Genomic DNA, 18210 nt, shown 5'->3' on the forward strand with positions numbered 1-18210 from the left:
TCTAGTTTGCCTCAACACTGGGGTCCCTACATTTTTATCTGCCTCCACGACAAATTTATCTCATTTGGACCTTGCGGTCGGTACTGTTCCGCTAGCTCGGCGCTTCGAATGGTTCGCCCTTGATGATACATACCCCACAAGACAGATTTTTAAATTCAGTTGTGCACTGGAACTGATATTGTCAGCAAAGAAAACTGCTGCTTGGTTACAGTTAAACTTTCTATATTTAACATGTTATAACATGGAAATAAATGGTCCTTATTAGAGCCACCTTTAACTATCATATCTATAAATATTGAAGGCATATCATCAGCCAAAGAACATCTGTTATCCAACCTATGCCATGACAAAAAATGCAACGTCCTGTGTATACAAGAGACGCATAGAGATGAGCGACAGAGACGACCAAAAATACCGGGCATGAAACTAGCTGCAGAAACACCGCACTCTCAGTATGGAAGTGTTATATTTGTTAAGACCAGGGCTTTAGATAATCAGTGCTCACTGCACCGTAGAAAATAACATCGAAGTCATTTCAGTGGAGCTGAGTAACTGCGTGGCTACCTCTGTGTATAAGCCCCCTTCGGCTGCATTTTCCTTCACACCACCCAGGAACTTCCATAACAGCAAGACGTCTGTAGTATTCGGTGACTTTAACAGCCATAGTCATTTGTGGGGATACTCTGAAGATGACGAAAATGGGGAGGCAGTCCTCTCCTGGGCTGAATCCTGCCAGTTGTCTCTTATACATGACAGCAAGCTACCCCCCTTCCTTCAACAGTGGCAGGTGGCAACGTGGATTTAACCCTGACCTCCTCTTTGTGAGTGAAGACATCACACAGCTTTGCTCCAAATCAGTGTGCTCGCCCATACCAAAGACGCAACACAGGCCACTACTGTGTCAAGTTCTTCCAGCAATAAGGCCACAGGAGGTGAATTTCAAACGGAGATACAATTTCAAGAGAGCTGATTGGAAAAAATTTGCTAAGATGCTGGACAAGAAGATTAAGTCTGTGCGGCCTATTCCTGAAGAATATGACAGCTTTGTTCAAACTGTCAAACATTGCTCCCGGGCATCAATTCCAAGAGGGTGTAGGACAATGTATCGGCAGGGTGTGACACCTGAAACAGCTTCTCTGCTGTACGGATACTATCGACTATATGAAGAAAACCCTTATAGCGAGGAGACTTATCTGGCTGCGCAAAATACTCTCTCCTCAATCTCTGAGGTGAAGAGAGAACAGTGGATTAAACTGATGACAGAATGTGAGATGAGTAGAAGTAGTCAAAAGGCCTGGAGATTGTTACGACACCTTAACAATGATCCCTCCCAACCCAATACGCATACAAATGTGAAGGCAGACCAGATCGCATACCAGCTTTTGAAAAATGGTAAACCTGATCATACCAGTAAAATCGGGAGATGAACCCTGGAAAGGGAGCCCGAACAAGAGGGAAACACTCTGTCTCGACCATTCAGTTTGAATGAGCTCGACTCAGCTCTAAATAAGTGCAAAGTCGGAAAAGCAGCAGGGGTAGATGACATAAGAAGTGAACAGATCAAGAACTTTGGTCCAGGCGCAAAGTGCTGGCTACTTGAGCTAATGAATAATTGTCAAGAGTGGCAAGATACCAAAATCTTGGCGGAAAGCAAAAATTATAGCTATACATAAACCAGGGAAAGACCGGGATGACCCCGAAAGCTATAGGCCAATCTCCCTCCTATGCCACTTGTATAAGGTATTGGAAAGGTTGATCCTCCAAAGAATTACAGGTATGATAGAACCATTACTGATCCCTCAACAGGCAGGATTCAGACAAGGAAAGAGCTGTACAGCACAGGTGTTGAATTTGACACAGCATATAGAGGACGGCTTCCAAAGGTGGCAGATAACAGGAGCGGTGTTTATAGATCTTTCAGCCGCCTAGGACACTGTCAACCACAGACTCTTGTTGTTGAAGCTATACAACCTCACCGAGGACTATAAACTAACCTGTCTAATTAGAAATCTTCTGCAGAACCGAAGATATTTTGTGGAATATCAAGGACAAAGAAGCAGATGGAGGCAGCAGAAAAATGGGTTTCCACAGGGCAGTGCACTGGCACCCACCCTCTTCAATATATACACTAATGACCAGCTGTTACCAGAAGGAACACAAAGCTTCATATATGCAGATGACCGAGCAATCACAGCACAAGGTCACAGCTTTGAGAGGGTGGAGCGGAAGCTAACTGATGCTCTGAAAGAATTAACTACCTATTACAGGGACAATCAATTGAAACCAAATCCTTCTAAGACCCAGACCTGTGCTTTCCACCACCGAAACAGACAGGCTAGTAGAACCTTGCAGATAGATTGGGAAGGAACCTCTTTAGAACACTGCAAGACTCCAAAATATCTCGGAGTCACTCTGGACTGTGCTCTTACATATAAGGAACACTGCTTAAAAACAAAGCAAAAAGTGGCTGCCAGGAACAATGTGGTTAGGAAGCTGACAGGAACAACATAGGGAGCACAGCCAGACACAGTGCGCACATCCGCATTAGCCCTCTGCTACTCTGCAGCTGAGTACGCTTGCCCAGTATGGTGCAGATCTACACATACAAAGAAAGTTGATGTTGCTCTGAATGAGACATGTCGTATCACTACTGGTTGTCTAAGAGCCACACCTTATCCGGCATAGCGCCCCCGGACATCCGAAGAGATACAGCAGCACGGAGTGAAATGAAGAAGGCATTAACATCCGAAGCCCATCCACTACATGGGCACCAACTGGCACAGCAAAGACTTGTGTCTAGAAAGAGCTTCCTTCACAGTACAGAACCACTCGCTGACACTCCACATCAACACCGGGAGAAGAGATGGCAGGTCAGATGCCAGCATCTGGAGAAGTGGCTGATCCCGCAAGAAGTATTTCCCCCAGGCCACACAGAGAAATGGTCCACTTGGAAATCACTCAACCGCCTGCGTTCTTCTGTCACAAGATCCAAGAGTAATCTGGAGGGGTGGGGCTTCCAGGTGGACTCTCTCCAGCGTGACTGCGGAGCTGCCATGCAGACATCAACACATCTACTACAATGCACATTACCTCCAACTGTGTGCACCATGGAGGACCTCGTAAACGCTACACAAAGTGCACTGGATGTTGCAAATTTTTGGGCATCCACTGTATAGATTAAAATTACCTTACGTTTGACAACACAATCTGTGTCTAATATTTATTTCATTCTTGACTAGTTTAATTTATAAACCATAATGTATGTATGTATGTATGTAGTAATGTATCTAATATTTTTTTTTTTTTTAGTTTGCTTCTGACACGATAAATAAGTAAAATAACATGGAAACTAATTACCGTACAAGAACATAACTTGGTAGCATTAATGTCAAGGACATGGGGAAGAGAGATAATGCAGAATCAATTCAATTGAAACACTTTTAATGTGCTGCTACAGTACACCATACCATTACATACCAGTACCATTACTGGTGACGGTGATGGAGGCTGTTATGAAAAGCTTGCGATATTATTCGAATCTAATATGGCAAGTTAATAGAACTTTTGATCCATGTCAGTAAAATTATTGTGTAAAATCGATAGTGCAGCTTCTTACAGAAGTCTGTTCAGGGCCTTCGGAGTCTTTCACTTACATGTCAACATACTTACTCCCTAATAGTATTTGTTGTCCATAATAGGGGTAATTTTACTCTGTTCAGTGAAATGAACTTGCAAAATACTGGAAGGAAATGGAATTTCACATTCTGATTGAAAGTCTTTAAGAGGTTGCTGCAAGACATCAGGCAGCAAACTGAAAATCTTAAGATATTAATAAAATACAGAGTAAAAAAATTATTTTATTAGCCTCTCCTTCTATAATTATAATTAAACGTAATGTTCTTACTCAAGGATGCATATGATAGTTAACACTAAGGTTCAAATTAACAGGGTTTTAATGTTACCGTTATATGTAGGGCTGCCAGTACTCATTGTAAAATTCTGAAATGCTTGGTACAAAGTATGAGAGAAACAGCACTTGAATAAAAAAACCATTTCTAGCTTTCAGGGTCATTACTTCCTTCCTTTGGGAAGATGAATATGTTTTGTGACTGGAAATGAGGGGAAGATCACTTAGACCACCCGTATCGAACACTTACGTGACACATTCATGAGTACTGCTCCAAAGTTTGAGATCCATGTCCGATTTAAGCAACACACTGAAGCAACTCAGAGGCTGGATGGTAGATAGGTTACCAGTAGTTTCAAACTATGTGCGAGTATTATTTTGTATAACACTATTGAGAAAATTTAGAAGGCATGAGAAATCAGGGCTCGGATGATAGACAGCCTTTCTTCCCTCTCTCTATTTTCGAGTGGAACGGTACCATTTGGTTGCTTGTGTAGTATGTATATACATAAAAATATGGAAGAAAATTGTGACTGCCTACTACATTAAGAAGTAATAGTTGAACTAACCTAAAGCTTCAAATGTTTTGTCCCACTGACACACTCTGACAATCAGTGACTTCCATCTATAGCAGTCTTACAATTTGGAGATGTCAGTATTGCTTCGATCTATTAATATTCCCTCACTGAGCTCTTTTTATTTTAAGATCACATAAACTGGATTTTTGAGAAACTACATACAAGAAGATGTGATTGGCATATAGCTGTTTATTTACAGAAAAACAACGACCAAAATTTAAGCATATCGGTAACGCACACAGGGCAAGAGCACATATCTGGGCAAGAGCACTATACTGGATTTCGCCCACTTTTCCCTAGAAACCTTGACTGGAGTAATAACTTTATTTGTAGCATAGTCTGAGGTCTACATTAGGTTGAAAAGCGATAATTTCGTTGACAGTTGTGGAACACAGCGAATGAGAAATAAAGGTTGTGGTAACAGACAGACGTGTGTCTTTGCCTAATATTTGTTTGTGGCATATTTAAATGCACTTTCCCACATTTAACGCATTTCTCATAATACAAAAAAATAAAACTACTAGGTCATCCCCAAAAAACATATATTAGAAAATGAACAAGCATCCGACGTGTTTTGATGCATATTACGTACAGATATCGTACACAAACTGGAAAAATGCAATGGGCGTTCCACTACGCATCCTTTACCATATTTGATTCGTTTTTCCGCATTTGCTACTGCTGGTATGGGTTCAAAGACAAATTCGAGCTGCAAACGTCTCAGTGGTAGTTAGCCTACATTAGTAAGCAGCACTTAATGCGTTAAAAACATTTAGACACATTGTTCGCAATGCGTAATATGTGTTATGCTATAAATCACTCTGCCTTTCGACCAATAATTTGTAATGAGTTGGTTTCAATCAATCACGTACGGCTCTAATGTGTAACCTTGACTACACTGCGGATTTATCATGTCACCATAATACAGATTATTCGCATTTAAACCTTCTTTCTACATTTTATTCTGTTAATGGAAGCTTCATTCAAACAATCTGGATTGATTTGACATTCCAAAACAACAGCTGAAGGCAAGTCTGTATAAACATTGTAGCCAACGTGTGACGTCACTTACGTCAACAGAGTTGTTTACAGGTCTAGTCACCAGGCAGCGCTGTCAAGCTTTCAGCCTTGTTGATGACGTCATGAAGCGATTCCTCGGGGCCTGCGAGACGCACTTTATAGCTTTTGCACAGCATGGCCAGTCTACTAGTATCTATGGTCGAAGTATCCTGTCTAATTTAATTTTCGCGTTTTATCTTTCCGGTTTTTCCGTACTGGTTATCTCACAGCCCACGGCAGAGTGCTTTGTCTTGCTATAAGATCTTTGGTTTAGGTGGTTTCTTTGATTCTTTCAGTGTGTGTGTGTGTGTAGGCAGGTGCAACGTCATAGTTTAGCGGAATTTTCTGTGTGACATTCTCCAGGTAAATTTTAAGCGTTTATAAACTGCAAGCAAGAGTAAGTGAAGAAAACTGTTTCGTAAGTAAGTTAGTGCGCTACTTCATTTTTATCACAATAACAGTTGAGTTTGACGAGTGTAATAGTTCGCGAATATCTTGTGATGACGCTGTGGTAGCTATGTTTGAGGCTGTTGTGTTTTAATTTTTAATGGGTACATAAGGATGAGATTTTATTCTGTATTTATGATCACATCACCTATAGTGTGTTTGGTGAAGGTGTAAGAGTGTTATAAATTTTCAGGTTATGTTCATAACAACTAAATACCAGAGTTATTAGAGCTTGTTTTTGGCCTGTCCGGTAAAATCGCTACGTGTATCTTAGTAAAAGAAATGGCTTAGATTGTGATGTGTTGTCAGGAGCAGTTTGCCCATGCAATGATCTCCGCCATGTACTTCGTGACTGATGAGAAAAGGCGGACAGTGAAATTCATCACATTTGCTATGTTAGTACGGTTATGTTGACTTACCTAGATATAATAATGATTGTGATGTTAATTTGCTGTGATGTAGACATATAGCGGCTCCAGATTTTAGAGCTAACGTAAGCATGTTTACAAGTTCCCACAGTTACATCATTTCATGCTTTGAGTATGTTCGCATGAAAGGAAATGCTGTAATTCTGTTGCATTTTGCTAGTTTTCCCTGTGCTTTGATTACTCATGTCGTTAGTATTCATCTAATCATGTGTAAATACCAGTTTGTTGTAGTGTGTGGGTTTTAATGGAGTTCTGTATAAGAATACTGTAATTTAGGAGCTGGCGAAATACAAAATACAAATTAACTGTAATTCGTCTAACATAAAGCATTACATGCCATCAGAACTTAATAGATCATTCATCATAGTTACAGTTAGTAGGAAGTCGTTTTATTAAATCAGTTTTTTAAGAAAAAACGAACCACTGTTTAATCTTGATGGTAATGAAGAATGAGAACTTTCGCACTGCGGTGAGCAATCTATGGTACATGTATATGGTTTTCTTTAATTGCAGGTAGAGATTCCAAAATGATGATGCTTACTATAAACTGAATACACATCCATGAATGAATACAGATGAAGGAAGTTTCAAGGTAATACCTATGTTGAAAATGCATATTAACTGATAAACAAACAATCTGTACTTCTAGATTCTCATCATGTCCCTATCAGACTGAAATTAACGCAATGAACAAAGTGTAGAATGAAATATTTGATGTTATTCAGAAATTTCGCTGCAATCTCTTGCCCACTTTGATTGTTTGTAATGCTGAAGTTAGTGCATGCACAAAAAATACACATCTTCCATAATTGTCACAATAGAAAAGTATCCATGAGCCAGTGTTAAAAACGAGCAGTTGCATCTATATATACTCAGTTTCCAGTGCATGTTACTTTATGAGTGTTCTCACTCTTCATGACCTGAGAAATGTAAATGAGTTTGTATCACTGAACCTACTTTTCCTCATCCTTTCTGATTCTGTTTCCTGTGTAATCACCCATTTGCTGCACCCATTAGATGAGTGAAAATACTGCCTTTGAGCTATACCTCATGGTAACAACGGAAACTGAGTACCACTGTTCTTATCTGATTGCTTTTTTTTTTTTTCAGACTGTAGTACTAAAGCAATGGACCAGGAGCCAGCTATGTGGATAAAAAAAGAGGGAACGGCCGAAGTGAAAACAGAGTTATACTTCATGGTAAGTGGCTTACTTGTATTTCTTAACAGTGTTTCATTAATGTGTACAGTATGGTGTGTGAATACGTAAAATTAATGTCATACTGCTGGAAACATGGGTAATTCTGTTTACTAAACAACTGATGAACTTTCACTCTTAAATGACATTTTGCACAGTGCATTGAAATAAGCCTGTTATTAAACCTCACATAGAATTCAGCAAGAGTTTCAATTTAATGTTCAGTAAACAACGAAAACTTTTTAATGCACAATTCAATTATACTGATAACGTGGTTGCCATAAAGTGGGTATATGCTGCTCTGATACGCTTCTTTTAAATGACAACCTTAATGTGCAACTTAAGAATGACTATGACCATAGTGAGTCTTAGCAGTGCCATTAAATTTATAAATGGTATGGCTGCAGTTAATGCATTATTGCAGTGTATCGTGGTATTGAATAAGAAATGTAATTTATGGGTGATGTTGAAGTGACATTTTCACGTCACTAATCCGAGAAGTAAATTTTGTAGTGCTATTAACATTAGGTGTTGACCTTGAATATGTGAACAAAGTGTAAGAAGAACTGTCAGCAGAGTCATTCCATGTCAAGTGGCCTAAGGATCCTCACTCGACCATCTCCAATTTCCATGAAATTTTTAGAGGTTGTACATAGACCTTACGTGAAACACTACCAAATTAAAGCTTCATAAATAGTATGGTGGGGCTACTAGCCACCTTTTCATAAAGGCTCAATTTTTGACATTGCGATTGACTAGAATAAATTATCAACTTTGTTTTACCATTGTTCAGGATCTGAGAGACCTGTCGTTCTGGAACTTTGTGATTCTGTTCAACTTTTTGAGTACAATTTCGTAGCTGTAAAAGAAAAGGTCAAACTATAGTAAATTCATCATAGTGTGCTATCAATGTGGCTCATAAATCTTTTCAAGCCAAATTTTGACTGTACTTCATTGCCTTGTATCTACTGAAAGAATAACTTTCTGAAGCTGGTACTTTAGTTATCTGCAGCCTGTCAGCATATCATAAAGCACTGCCAGTGGCATCCAGATTGCTCAAATAATAACTGAGTTATCTGAGCTCACCTTGTCTGATCAGAAAAGTTTTTATTTTAGAGACAGACCAGTTTAGTGTCAACAGTTGAGTTTAATAACATGCTTCAACAATCAGTCTGAACGACATTGTTATGTAGCGAAGAGTGTTCAGATGTTGTGTGTGCCTTTTTAAATGATGTAAAGTGTGTTGCCATCACTGAATAAACATCGTTTATTGGTAAGTAAAAATTATTTCAAGGTATGGGGTGACTTTTTAGAAGTGTTTCAGGTTGTTTAATTTTTCTGTTGTATTCTCAAGGAAGTTCCCATTACCTATGATTGTTTAATATTTTTCAGTTGGAAATATACACTACTTTTACTTTATCTAATAGTGAAACAAACAGCAATTAGAAGCATAAATTTAATTGTAGTGTAATGGATATCAATGAGGTTTCAGTACGGTGTGTCATTGGTCCTGCAGATAATTATGCATATCAGCTGAAAATATACACAATCAGTGAGACTCCATTCCAATCAAAGATTTTTAAGTAGTGATAGGAATTAATAAACCAAAGAAGTGAGGTATGTCTTACTGAAAATGCATAAATATGCTTTCATCACAAAGCAATACTTGTGGAAAAATATGACTTTCTACCATGATATTGTTGTAACCCTTTTGGTGCAAAGAACCATTCTGTTAATAAGGGTTTACAGATTGTCAATGTGGAAACAGCAAAACAATTGCAAGCAGTGACTAAGAGCAATGTGAAACCTGGTCGGAAGATATGTCCAGCTTGCAGAAACAATTTTTAGCAAAGAAAGCAGAAAAATCACAGTCAACTTCAAACCAGTCTGAAGATGAAGCATATTCAGAGGTATCAATTGATTCAATTCTAACTGCTTTTGGGGTCTCCCCACCAAAATTTCAGAGAATATCCAAAAGGGATGTGAAAGGTTACACAAAACAAAAAATAAGCGTAGCTCAACAGGCAATTGTGAATAACATTGCTGCTGCTGGAGGATTCCCCCCAAAAGATCTTCAAACACCTAGTACAAGCAAGACATGTCCAGATTGTGAAGATCATAAGCAGCTGATTAAGGAATTGAAAGAGAAGTTGCAATTGTCAAGGCAGCCTGAAAAATAGCAGATACTGACATTAGTACCACAAAGCTGTACTATAAAAGAGGCAATGCAAGAATTTGGTGTTTCAGAGAGGATGGTAAAAGCAGCTAGGAAGTTACAGGCAGAAAAAGGTATACTAACTCTTCCAAAGAACAAGTGTGGCAAGAAGATTCCAGATGCTGTAAAAGAAAGAGTGGTAACATTTTTTCAGAATGAAGAATTAGTCGAATTTGTCCAGGTAAAAAGACTGTATCAATTAGAATAGAAAGAAAGATAGTTTTGATGCAAAAATACCTTCTCCTGAATAATTTGAAAGACATGTTTGCTGCATATCAACTTCGGCATGGGCCTGAAATTGGATTTGTCAAATTTTGTGAATTGAGGCCAAAATGGTGCATCGCTGTGGGTGCTGCAGAACCCACTCAGTTTCTGTCTGCACTTTACACCAAACTGTGAAACTGATGCTTGCAAGCACTCCAATTAAAGAAGATTATAAGATTCTGATTGCTAAAACAGTGTGTAATTTGGAATCCAGACTGCATGCTTCATCGCTGAAATCTGTCCGGGAAAAGAACTACTTGAAAGTTTTTAGAAAGTAGTTTATAAGACAGTGATCCAAATGATACCATTGAGTTCAAACAGTGGGTGCACACTGATAGATACATTAGAAACAAAGCAGATGACTGCTGAGGATTTTATTGAAGATCTGATTTCAAAAATTTACAAACTTTCCACTCATTCTGTTGCAAAGCACCAGAGCAAGCACCTAAAATTATAAAAGAAAACTGTAAGCCACCTGAAATGATCATATTAATGGACTTTGCTGAAAATTATTCCTTCATTGTGCAGGATGCAGTTAAAGGCTTTCACTGGAACAACAGCCAAGCAACTTTACACCCATTTGTTGTGTACTTCAGAAATAACTTGGACATCAGCAGCATCAGCTACTGTATAATAAGCGACAGCCTGAAACATGATGCAATTGCTGTAAATGCTTTTATAGTAAAATTAATAGACGATCTAAAGTGTCTCCTTGGAAAAATGACACACATTTACTACTTCAGTGATGGGTGAGCAGTGCAGTGCAAAAACTTCAAAAATTCTCTGAATCTCTGCCACCATCAAAATGACTGGAATCTCAGCTGAATGGAACTTTTCTGCTACAAGCCATGGAAAATCTCCATGTGATGGGATTGGAGGAACTTTAAAGTGCCTGGCAGCAAGAGCAAGCCTTCAAAGACCAACTGAGGACCAGATTTGACACCAACTGACTTGTTTAAATACCGTACAGAGAATAACAGAGGAATCCAATTCATTTTTTTTAGGAACAAATTGAAACATTAAAAACTGAGCAGGAAGCAAGGTTAAAAAATGGCTGCACAGTATCAGGAACAAGAGAATCGCCATTTTGTGCCATTAAATGAAGAGCAACTTAGAAGAGTATTCAATGATACAAACTTCTTTGTGGCAAATGTTCACCAACATCAAGCGTTTCATTCAGAAATATTAAAGCCTTACAACTGGGCCCATAAATTGCCTGTATATATGATCAGAAATGGTTGATTGGTACTGTGTCTGAAGTTTCAGAAGAAGAAAATGTTTCATTTTCATGCACCCCAATGGACATGCACATTCATTCTATTGGCCAGCTAGGCAGGATGCTTGTTGGATTCCAAACCAACACATTATTTCTGTCATTCCAGCTCCATCAGCAAGAAAGCTTGTTAGAATCAACTGTAATTTCTATTAATAACAAATTTTAGCAAATGAATTAATAAGAACTGAAATATTTGGCTTGGAAACCATAAAGAGTACATGTATTTTTTAATGTAATATAAATGTAAGTTTATTTGATATGACAAGATTTATGAACCACTTTGATAGCACACTATGATGAATTTACCGTAGTTTGACCTTTTGTACTAAAATGAAGCTATTGTACCCAAAAAGTTGAACAGGATCACAAAGTTTGAGCACAACAGGTATCTTAGATCCTGAACAGTGGTAAAACAAAGTTTATCATTTATTCATTTCAGTCGCAATGTCAAAAACGAGCCTTTATGGAGAGGTGGCTGGTGGCCCCACCATACTATTTATGAAGCTGTAATTTGGCAGTGCTTCATGTAAGGTATATATATATAATAGAGGGAAACATTCCACGTGGGAAAAATATATCTAAAAGAAAGATGATGAGACTTACCAAACAAAAGCGCTGGCAGGTCGATAGACACACAAACATACACACAAAATTCAAGCTTTCACAAAAAACTGTTGCCTCGTCAGGAAAGAGGGAAGGAAAGGGAAAGACTAAAGGATGTGGGTTTTAAGTGAGAGGGTAAGGAGTCATTCCAATCCCGGGGGCGGAAAGACTTACCTTAGGGGGAAAAAAGGACAGGTATACACTCGCGCACACACACACACACACACACACACACACACACACACATATCCATCCACACATATACAGACACAAGTAGACATATTTAAAGACCTTAAATATGTCTGCTTGTGTCTGTATGTGTGTGTGTGTGTGCGCGCGAGTGTATACCTGTCCTTTTTTCCCCCTAAGGTAAGTCTTTCCGCCCCCGGGATTGGAATGACTCCTTACCCTCTCACTTAAAACCCACATCCTTTAGTCTTTCCCTTTCCTTCCCTCTTTCCTGATGAGGCAACAGTTTTTTGCGAAAGCTTGAATTTTGTGTGTATGTGTGTGTGTTTGTTTTTGTTTGTGTGTCTATCGACCTGCCAGCACTTTCGTTCGGTAAGTCACGTCATCTTATATATATATATATATATAATCTCCTGTAAAAATTTCATAAAATTGGAGATGGTCTAGTGGGGAACTTGTCTAAATTTCGGCCAACTTGACATGGAATGACCCAATAGTAATGTTAAATTTCTGACAAATACCATATGAAACATAAATTGTTACACAGCCCGTATCTGCAGAATGAATTTGTATGTTGGCAGCGTAGTTTTCATGAAGCAATGGTGTTACACATTAAATATTAACAGGTTTGTTCATAACCACTTTCTGTCTTTGCTGCACGTTGTTACACATACTTTTGTGAAACTGCCAGAATGTTAGTTACTGGTGTAAATAATCTTACATATACATGTCACTTGAAATCTGATGCAGTGCAGCCATTTGTAGGGTATTCAGCTATTAGCAGGAAAACAAATTCACTTGGTGCCACTAGTATTTTTATTCTGCCAACCAGAATTGAGGTTCCTGACACAATCACAACTACTTGTGTACTATCTGTGCTGAATAAGTCTGCTTCAACGCCTGTCTTGGGTGCAACTGCAGAAGTACTGTGATAGCATTAATGCAGCATTTGCATTTGAATATATGTGAGTACTTCATTATAGTTCGTATGAACTACGTGATCAGCTTGCAATTCATTTGACGAGCAGTATCACAACAGTAATCATAAACCATCACTGTGAGGAAATGATAGGAAAGTAAATATACATTTTATTAAATACAGTAAAAGAGTGGTTAGACCCAACATACTTAAAGCCTTTGCCTTCACCCTTGACGTAATGATGGTTTGACATACAGAATGATATGTATGCACAACACACATCATGTGAATCAAAAGCAATTTGAAGAGTCATTGACCTTGGACCTGAACCTGAGAACTATTCAAAGACTAGGTCAAAATGTTGTGCTAGACACCCCCCCCCCCCCCCCCCACTCCCCTCCCTCCTTGAAATATATGTTGTGGCGAGAGACTGTTCCATAGTCCAGCTCAAGGCCTAGCCTATGTTGAAAGGTGGCAGTGTGATTGTGAGCTGACAAAGTCAAGAAATGTGAAAGCCAAGTAAAGGATGTGGTAACAAATTGACCAGTAGCACAGCCTAATGTCTACCAAAAAATCCAAATTGTGCCCAGAATGTAACTTCTACCTCTGACATTGTGTGCTGTGTTAGTGGGACTGAACTTCCCTATGACCTTAAGAGATGCATGTAGAGATTATATTAGTTGAAAGCCACCTTCTTTACCAAATTAATAAAGCTTAGTTTCTAAGTGGTGTATATTTTGGCATGAGCACATGCTGGAAAGTAATGGTACACAATTTTTATTTGAAAATTATCAAAGCATTTTAATTAAAACAAACTTGATTAACATTTTACATCTTTATTCTTAGTGTTTAAATATTTATTTCAAACGTAGTCACCATGGCACTGAACACCTTTCTCCCAATGAGACACCAGGTTGTTGGTGTCATCACTGTAGAATGTTTGACTTTGTTGGCAGACCCACAGCTTCACCTCTGCTCACACCAATTCATCACTATCAAACTGAAGTCGTTGAAGGTGTTCTTTAGGTTTTGGGAATAGTTGAAAATTGGGTCAAACTGGGACAGTATGGAGGATGATCAATAGCAATGAATCAAAGGTGTCAGCCTGTTGCAGGTGCAAAAAAAGTTGTGTGTGGTCTATCATTGTCATGCTGAAGGAGAGGGTGCTCCACATGTGGGTGAACTATTTGAATTTGTGTTCTGTTTTCTGAGGGTTTTCTGACGTGCTGACACTGTTAAATAACACACACACCTTACACACTGCAGTTCAGAACTCTCCAGCAAGAGGACGCTACATATTGTGTCAGCAAAGTTGTAACATCAACAGAGTAATATGTATGACAACTGACATGAAGAACAGAATCAAAGCTTAGGAGGCATTATTTTCTGGTACACCCTTGTAGTAATTTGATGCAATTGACAATTGCCTCAAATGTTGCAGAATGGTTCCCTTGGCATTGCCCAGCATCCATTTGGAAGCCATAATACTATATCCATAACATCAGCCAAAACATTATAACCACTGATCTGCTGTCAGTATAAACTTATCCAGGGAATAGCACCTCACCTTGTCTTCTAGTCACACTCACACGGTGCATGGAGTATCAGTGAGCATGCTGTCTGGGTGTAAAATAGGGAATGCACACAATCTGAGTTTGACTGAGAGAAGATTTTGATAGTCTGAAGGCTGCAAATGAGCATTTTGGAAGCTGCACAGCTTGATGAGCGTTTGAGGAGTGCTGTGGAAGTTTTCTTCAATACATGGCAAAACACAGGTGAAACCATGTCCAGACATTATGGGGGTTGGGCAAGTACCGCTCATGAGAGGTGGTACACATCATAGGCTAGGCAGACTGGTAAAAATAGACAGGCAGAAAATTGTGGCATAACTAACATGCAGCATTAATGCTGGGCAGAGTAAAAGTATGTCTGCATGCGCAATGCTCCAAGCACTCCTAATGATGAGTCTGTGCAGCTGATGACCCATGAATGTGCCAGTGTTAACGTCATGACATCGACAACTACAACTGAAATAGGCATGTAACTATTGGCGTTGGATGTTGGTGCAATGGGAGAGCACTGCATGGTCTGATGAATCCTGATACCTTCATCATGCCTTTGGGAGGATGTGTTTCTTGTTGCGATCTTCAGTCCTGAGAATGGATTGATGCAGCTCTCCATGCTACTCTATCCTGTGCAAGCTGCTTCATCTCTGAGTAACTACTGCAACCCACATCCTCCCGAATCTGTTTAGTGTATTCATGCCTTGGTATCCCTCTGATTTTTATGCTCCGCCCTTTCCTCCAGTACTAAATCAATGATCCCCTGATGACTCAGAATGTGTCCTGCCAACCGATTCCTTCTTCTAGTCAAGTTCTGCCACAAATACCTCTTCTCCCCAATTCTATTCAGTATCTCCTTATTAGTTATGTGATACACCCATCTAATCTTCAGCATTCTTCTATAGCACCACATTTCAAAAGCTTCTGTTCTCTTCTCATCTAAGTTATTTATCATCCACGTTTCACTTCCATACATGGGTACACTCCGTACCAATACTTTCAGAAAAGACTTCCTGACACTTAAATGTATACTTTAACAAATATCTCTTATTCAGGAATGCTTTCCTTGCCATTGCCAGTCTACATTTTATATCCTCTCTACTTTGACCATCATCAGTTGTTTTTCTACCCAAATAGCAAAACTCATCTACTACCTTAAGTGTCTTATTTCTTAATCTAATTCCATCATCATCACACGATTTAATTAGACTACATTCCAATATCCTCGTTTTGCTTTTCTTGATGCTCATCTTATATCCCCCTTTGAAGGCACTGTCCATTCTGTTGAACTGCTCTTCCAGGTCCTCTGCTGTCTCTGTCAGAATTACAATGTTGTCGGCAAACCTCAAAGTTTTTATTTGTTCTCTGTGGATTACAATGCCTTCTGAAAATTCTTCTTTTGTTTCATTTATTGCTTGCTCAATATACAGAGTGAACAACACTGGGGTTGGGCTAAAACCTTGTCTCACTCCGTTCCCAACCACTGCTTCCCTTCCATGCTCCTCGACTTTCATAACTGCCATCTGGTTTCTGTACAAATTGTAAATAGCCTTTTGCTCCTTGTATTTGATGACTGCCATCTTCAGAATTTGAAAGAGTATTCCAGTCAACATTGTCGAAAGCTTTCTCTAAGTCTACAAATGCTGGAAATGTAGGTTTGCCTTTCCTTAATCTATCTTCGAAGATAAGTCGTAGGGTCGGTATTGCCTCATGTATACCAGCATTTCTATGGAATCCAAACTAATCCTCCCTGATGTTGGCATCCACCAGCTTTTCCATTCATCTGTAAAGAATGAATGTTAGTATTCTGCAGCTGTGACGTATTAAACTGATAGTTCGGTAATTTTCACACTTTTTTTTTATTGCAATTATATTCTTCTTGAAGTCTGAGGGTATTTCACCTGTCTCATACATCTTGCTCACCAGATGGCAGAGTTTTGTCAAGGCTGGGTCTACCAAGGCTGTCAGTAGTCTTATTGGATCTTTCTACTCCCAGGGCCCTGTTTCAACTTAGGTCTTTCAGTGCTCTGTCAAACGCAGTATCATATCTCCTATTTCGTCCTCATCTACATCCTCTTCCATTTCTGTAATATTGCCCACAAGTACATTGCCCTTGCATAGACACTCTGTATACTCCTTTCACCTATGCCTTCCCTTTGCTTGTAACTGGTTTCCCATCTGAGCTCTTGATATTATTACAGGTGGTCCTCTTTTCTCCAAAGGTCTCTTCAGAATGCCAATAGGCAGTATCTATCTTACACCTCGTCATATATGTCTCTACATCCTTAAATTTGTCCTATAGCCATCCCTGCTTAGCCATTATGCACTTCCTGTCGATTTCATTTTTGAGACGTTTGTGTTCCTTCTTGCCCGATTCACTTACTGCATTTTTATATTTTCTCCTTTCATCTATAAAATTCAATATCTCTCCATTATCCAAGGATTTCTACTACCTTCATTTTTTTACCTACTTGATCCTCTGCTGCCATCACTATTTCATGTCTCAAAGCTACCCTTTCATTTTCTACTGTGTCTCTTTCCCATGTTTTTGTCAATGGTTCCATAGTGCTCTCTGAAATTCTCTATAGCCTCTGATTCTTTCAGTTTATCCCGATCACATTCTTAAAATTCCTAAATTTTTGCAGTTCATTCAGGTCTGCATAGATGTCTGCCTATTACACATTAAAACCATCTTCAACTGTCAGTCGTATCTGTCAGTCAAGAGACTAGATTGGCCTGCATGTTTTTGTACTGCTTGTGTCCCTTCACATTTCCACTTCACTATCACATCGAAATCAGTGGACCTAGGGATGCTCAGGACTGAGGAAATCACATACAGATGCGACACAAGTGACACCCAATCACTGACAGCGTTTGATGTCAACGAATTCCGCAGAGCACCCAATTGTGCTCTCTTATGTTGTCTAATGGCTACTCAGGTTGCAGATATGGAGTGTCAGGCAGTATGTAGCAGCATATTGCACCTAATATGAAAAAGTGTGTTTCTGGCGGTAACCGGATACCTTTGAGCACATAGTGTATGATGAAAATATGCCCTGTCCAAAATTCTAACAGATGGCATCCTCTTACATTCCTTGTCCACATTCCATATCCGCCCACTAATTTTCCCCCTCTGCCTTGCCTCTTCCCCCCCCCCCTGCCTTGCCTCTTCCCCCTCTCTGCCTTGCCTCTTCCCCCTCTCTGCCTTGCCCCTTCCCCCCCTCTGCCTTGCCCCTTCCCCCCCTCTGCCTTGCCCCTTCCCCCCCTCTGCCTTGCCCCTTCCCCCCCTGTGCCTTGCCCCTTCCCCCCCTGTGCCTTGCCCCTTCCCCCCCTGTGCCTTGCCCCTTCCCCCCCTCTGCCTTGCCCCTTCCCCCCCTCTGCCTTGCCCCTTCCCCCCCTCTGCCTTGCCTCTTCCCCCCCCTCTGCCTTGCCTCTTCCCCCCCTCTGTTTTGCCTCTTCCCCCCCCTCTGCCTTGCCTCTTCCCCCCCCTCTGTTTTGCCTCTTCCCCCCCCCCTCTGCCTTGCCTCTTCCCCCCCCCCTCTGCCTTGCCTCTTCCCCCCCCCCTCT

General features: G+C 39.9%; 1 protein-coding gene across 12 annotated transcripts in view; it reads left to right on the plus strand.

Annotated features, from left to right (window-relative positions):
• The window catches only part of LOC126427331 (zinc finger protein 708-like), a 117828-nt gene that overhangs the window by 11655 nt on the left and 87963 nt on the right, over nucleotides 1-18210 (plus strand). For 4 of the 12 annotated variants that reach the window (XM_050089643.1, XM_050089648.1, XM_050089644.1 and 1 more), the window contains 2 exons: nucleotides 6933-7011; nucleotides 7530-7618. In XM_050089643.1, the coding sequence (XP_049945600.1) occupies nucleotides 7547-7618 (72 nt within the window). In that variant the 5' untranslated portion in view covers nucleotides 6933-7011; nucleotides 7530-7546. Of the gene's footprint in view, nucleotides 1-5712; nucleotides 5967-6932; nucleotides 7012-7529; nucleotides 7619-18210 lie in introns of those variants that run through there. The other 8 variants (XM_050089649.1, XM_050089651.1, XM_050089650.1 and 5 more) reach the window with 6 other exon arrangements.

Source organism: Schistocerca serialis, chromosome 11, assembly GCF_023864345.2.
Source record: "Schistocerca serialis cubense isolate TAMUIC-IGC-003099 chromosome 11, iqSchSeri2.2, whole genome shotgun sequence".
Taxonomy (NCBI): domain Eukaryota; kingdom Metazoa; phylum Arthropoda; class Insecta; order Orthoptera; family Acrididae; genus Schistocerca; species Schistocerca serialis.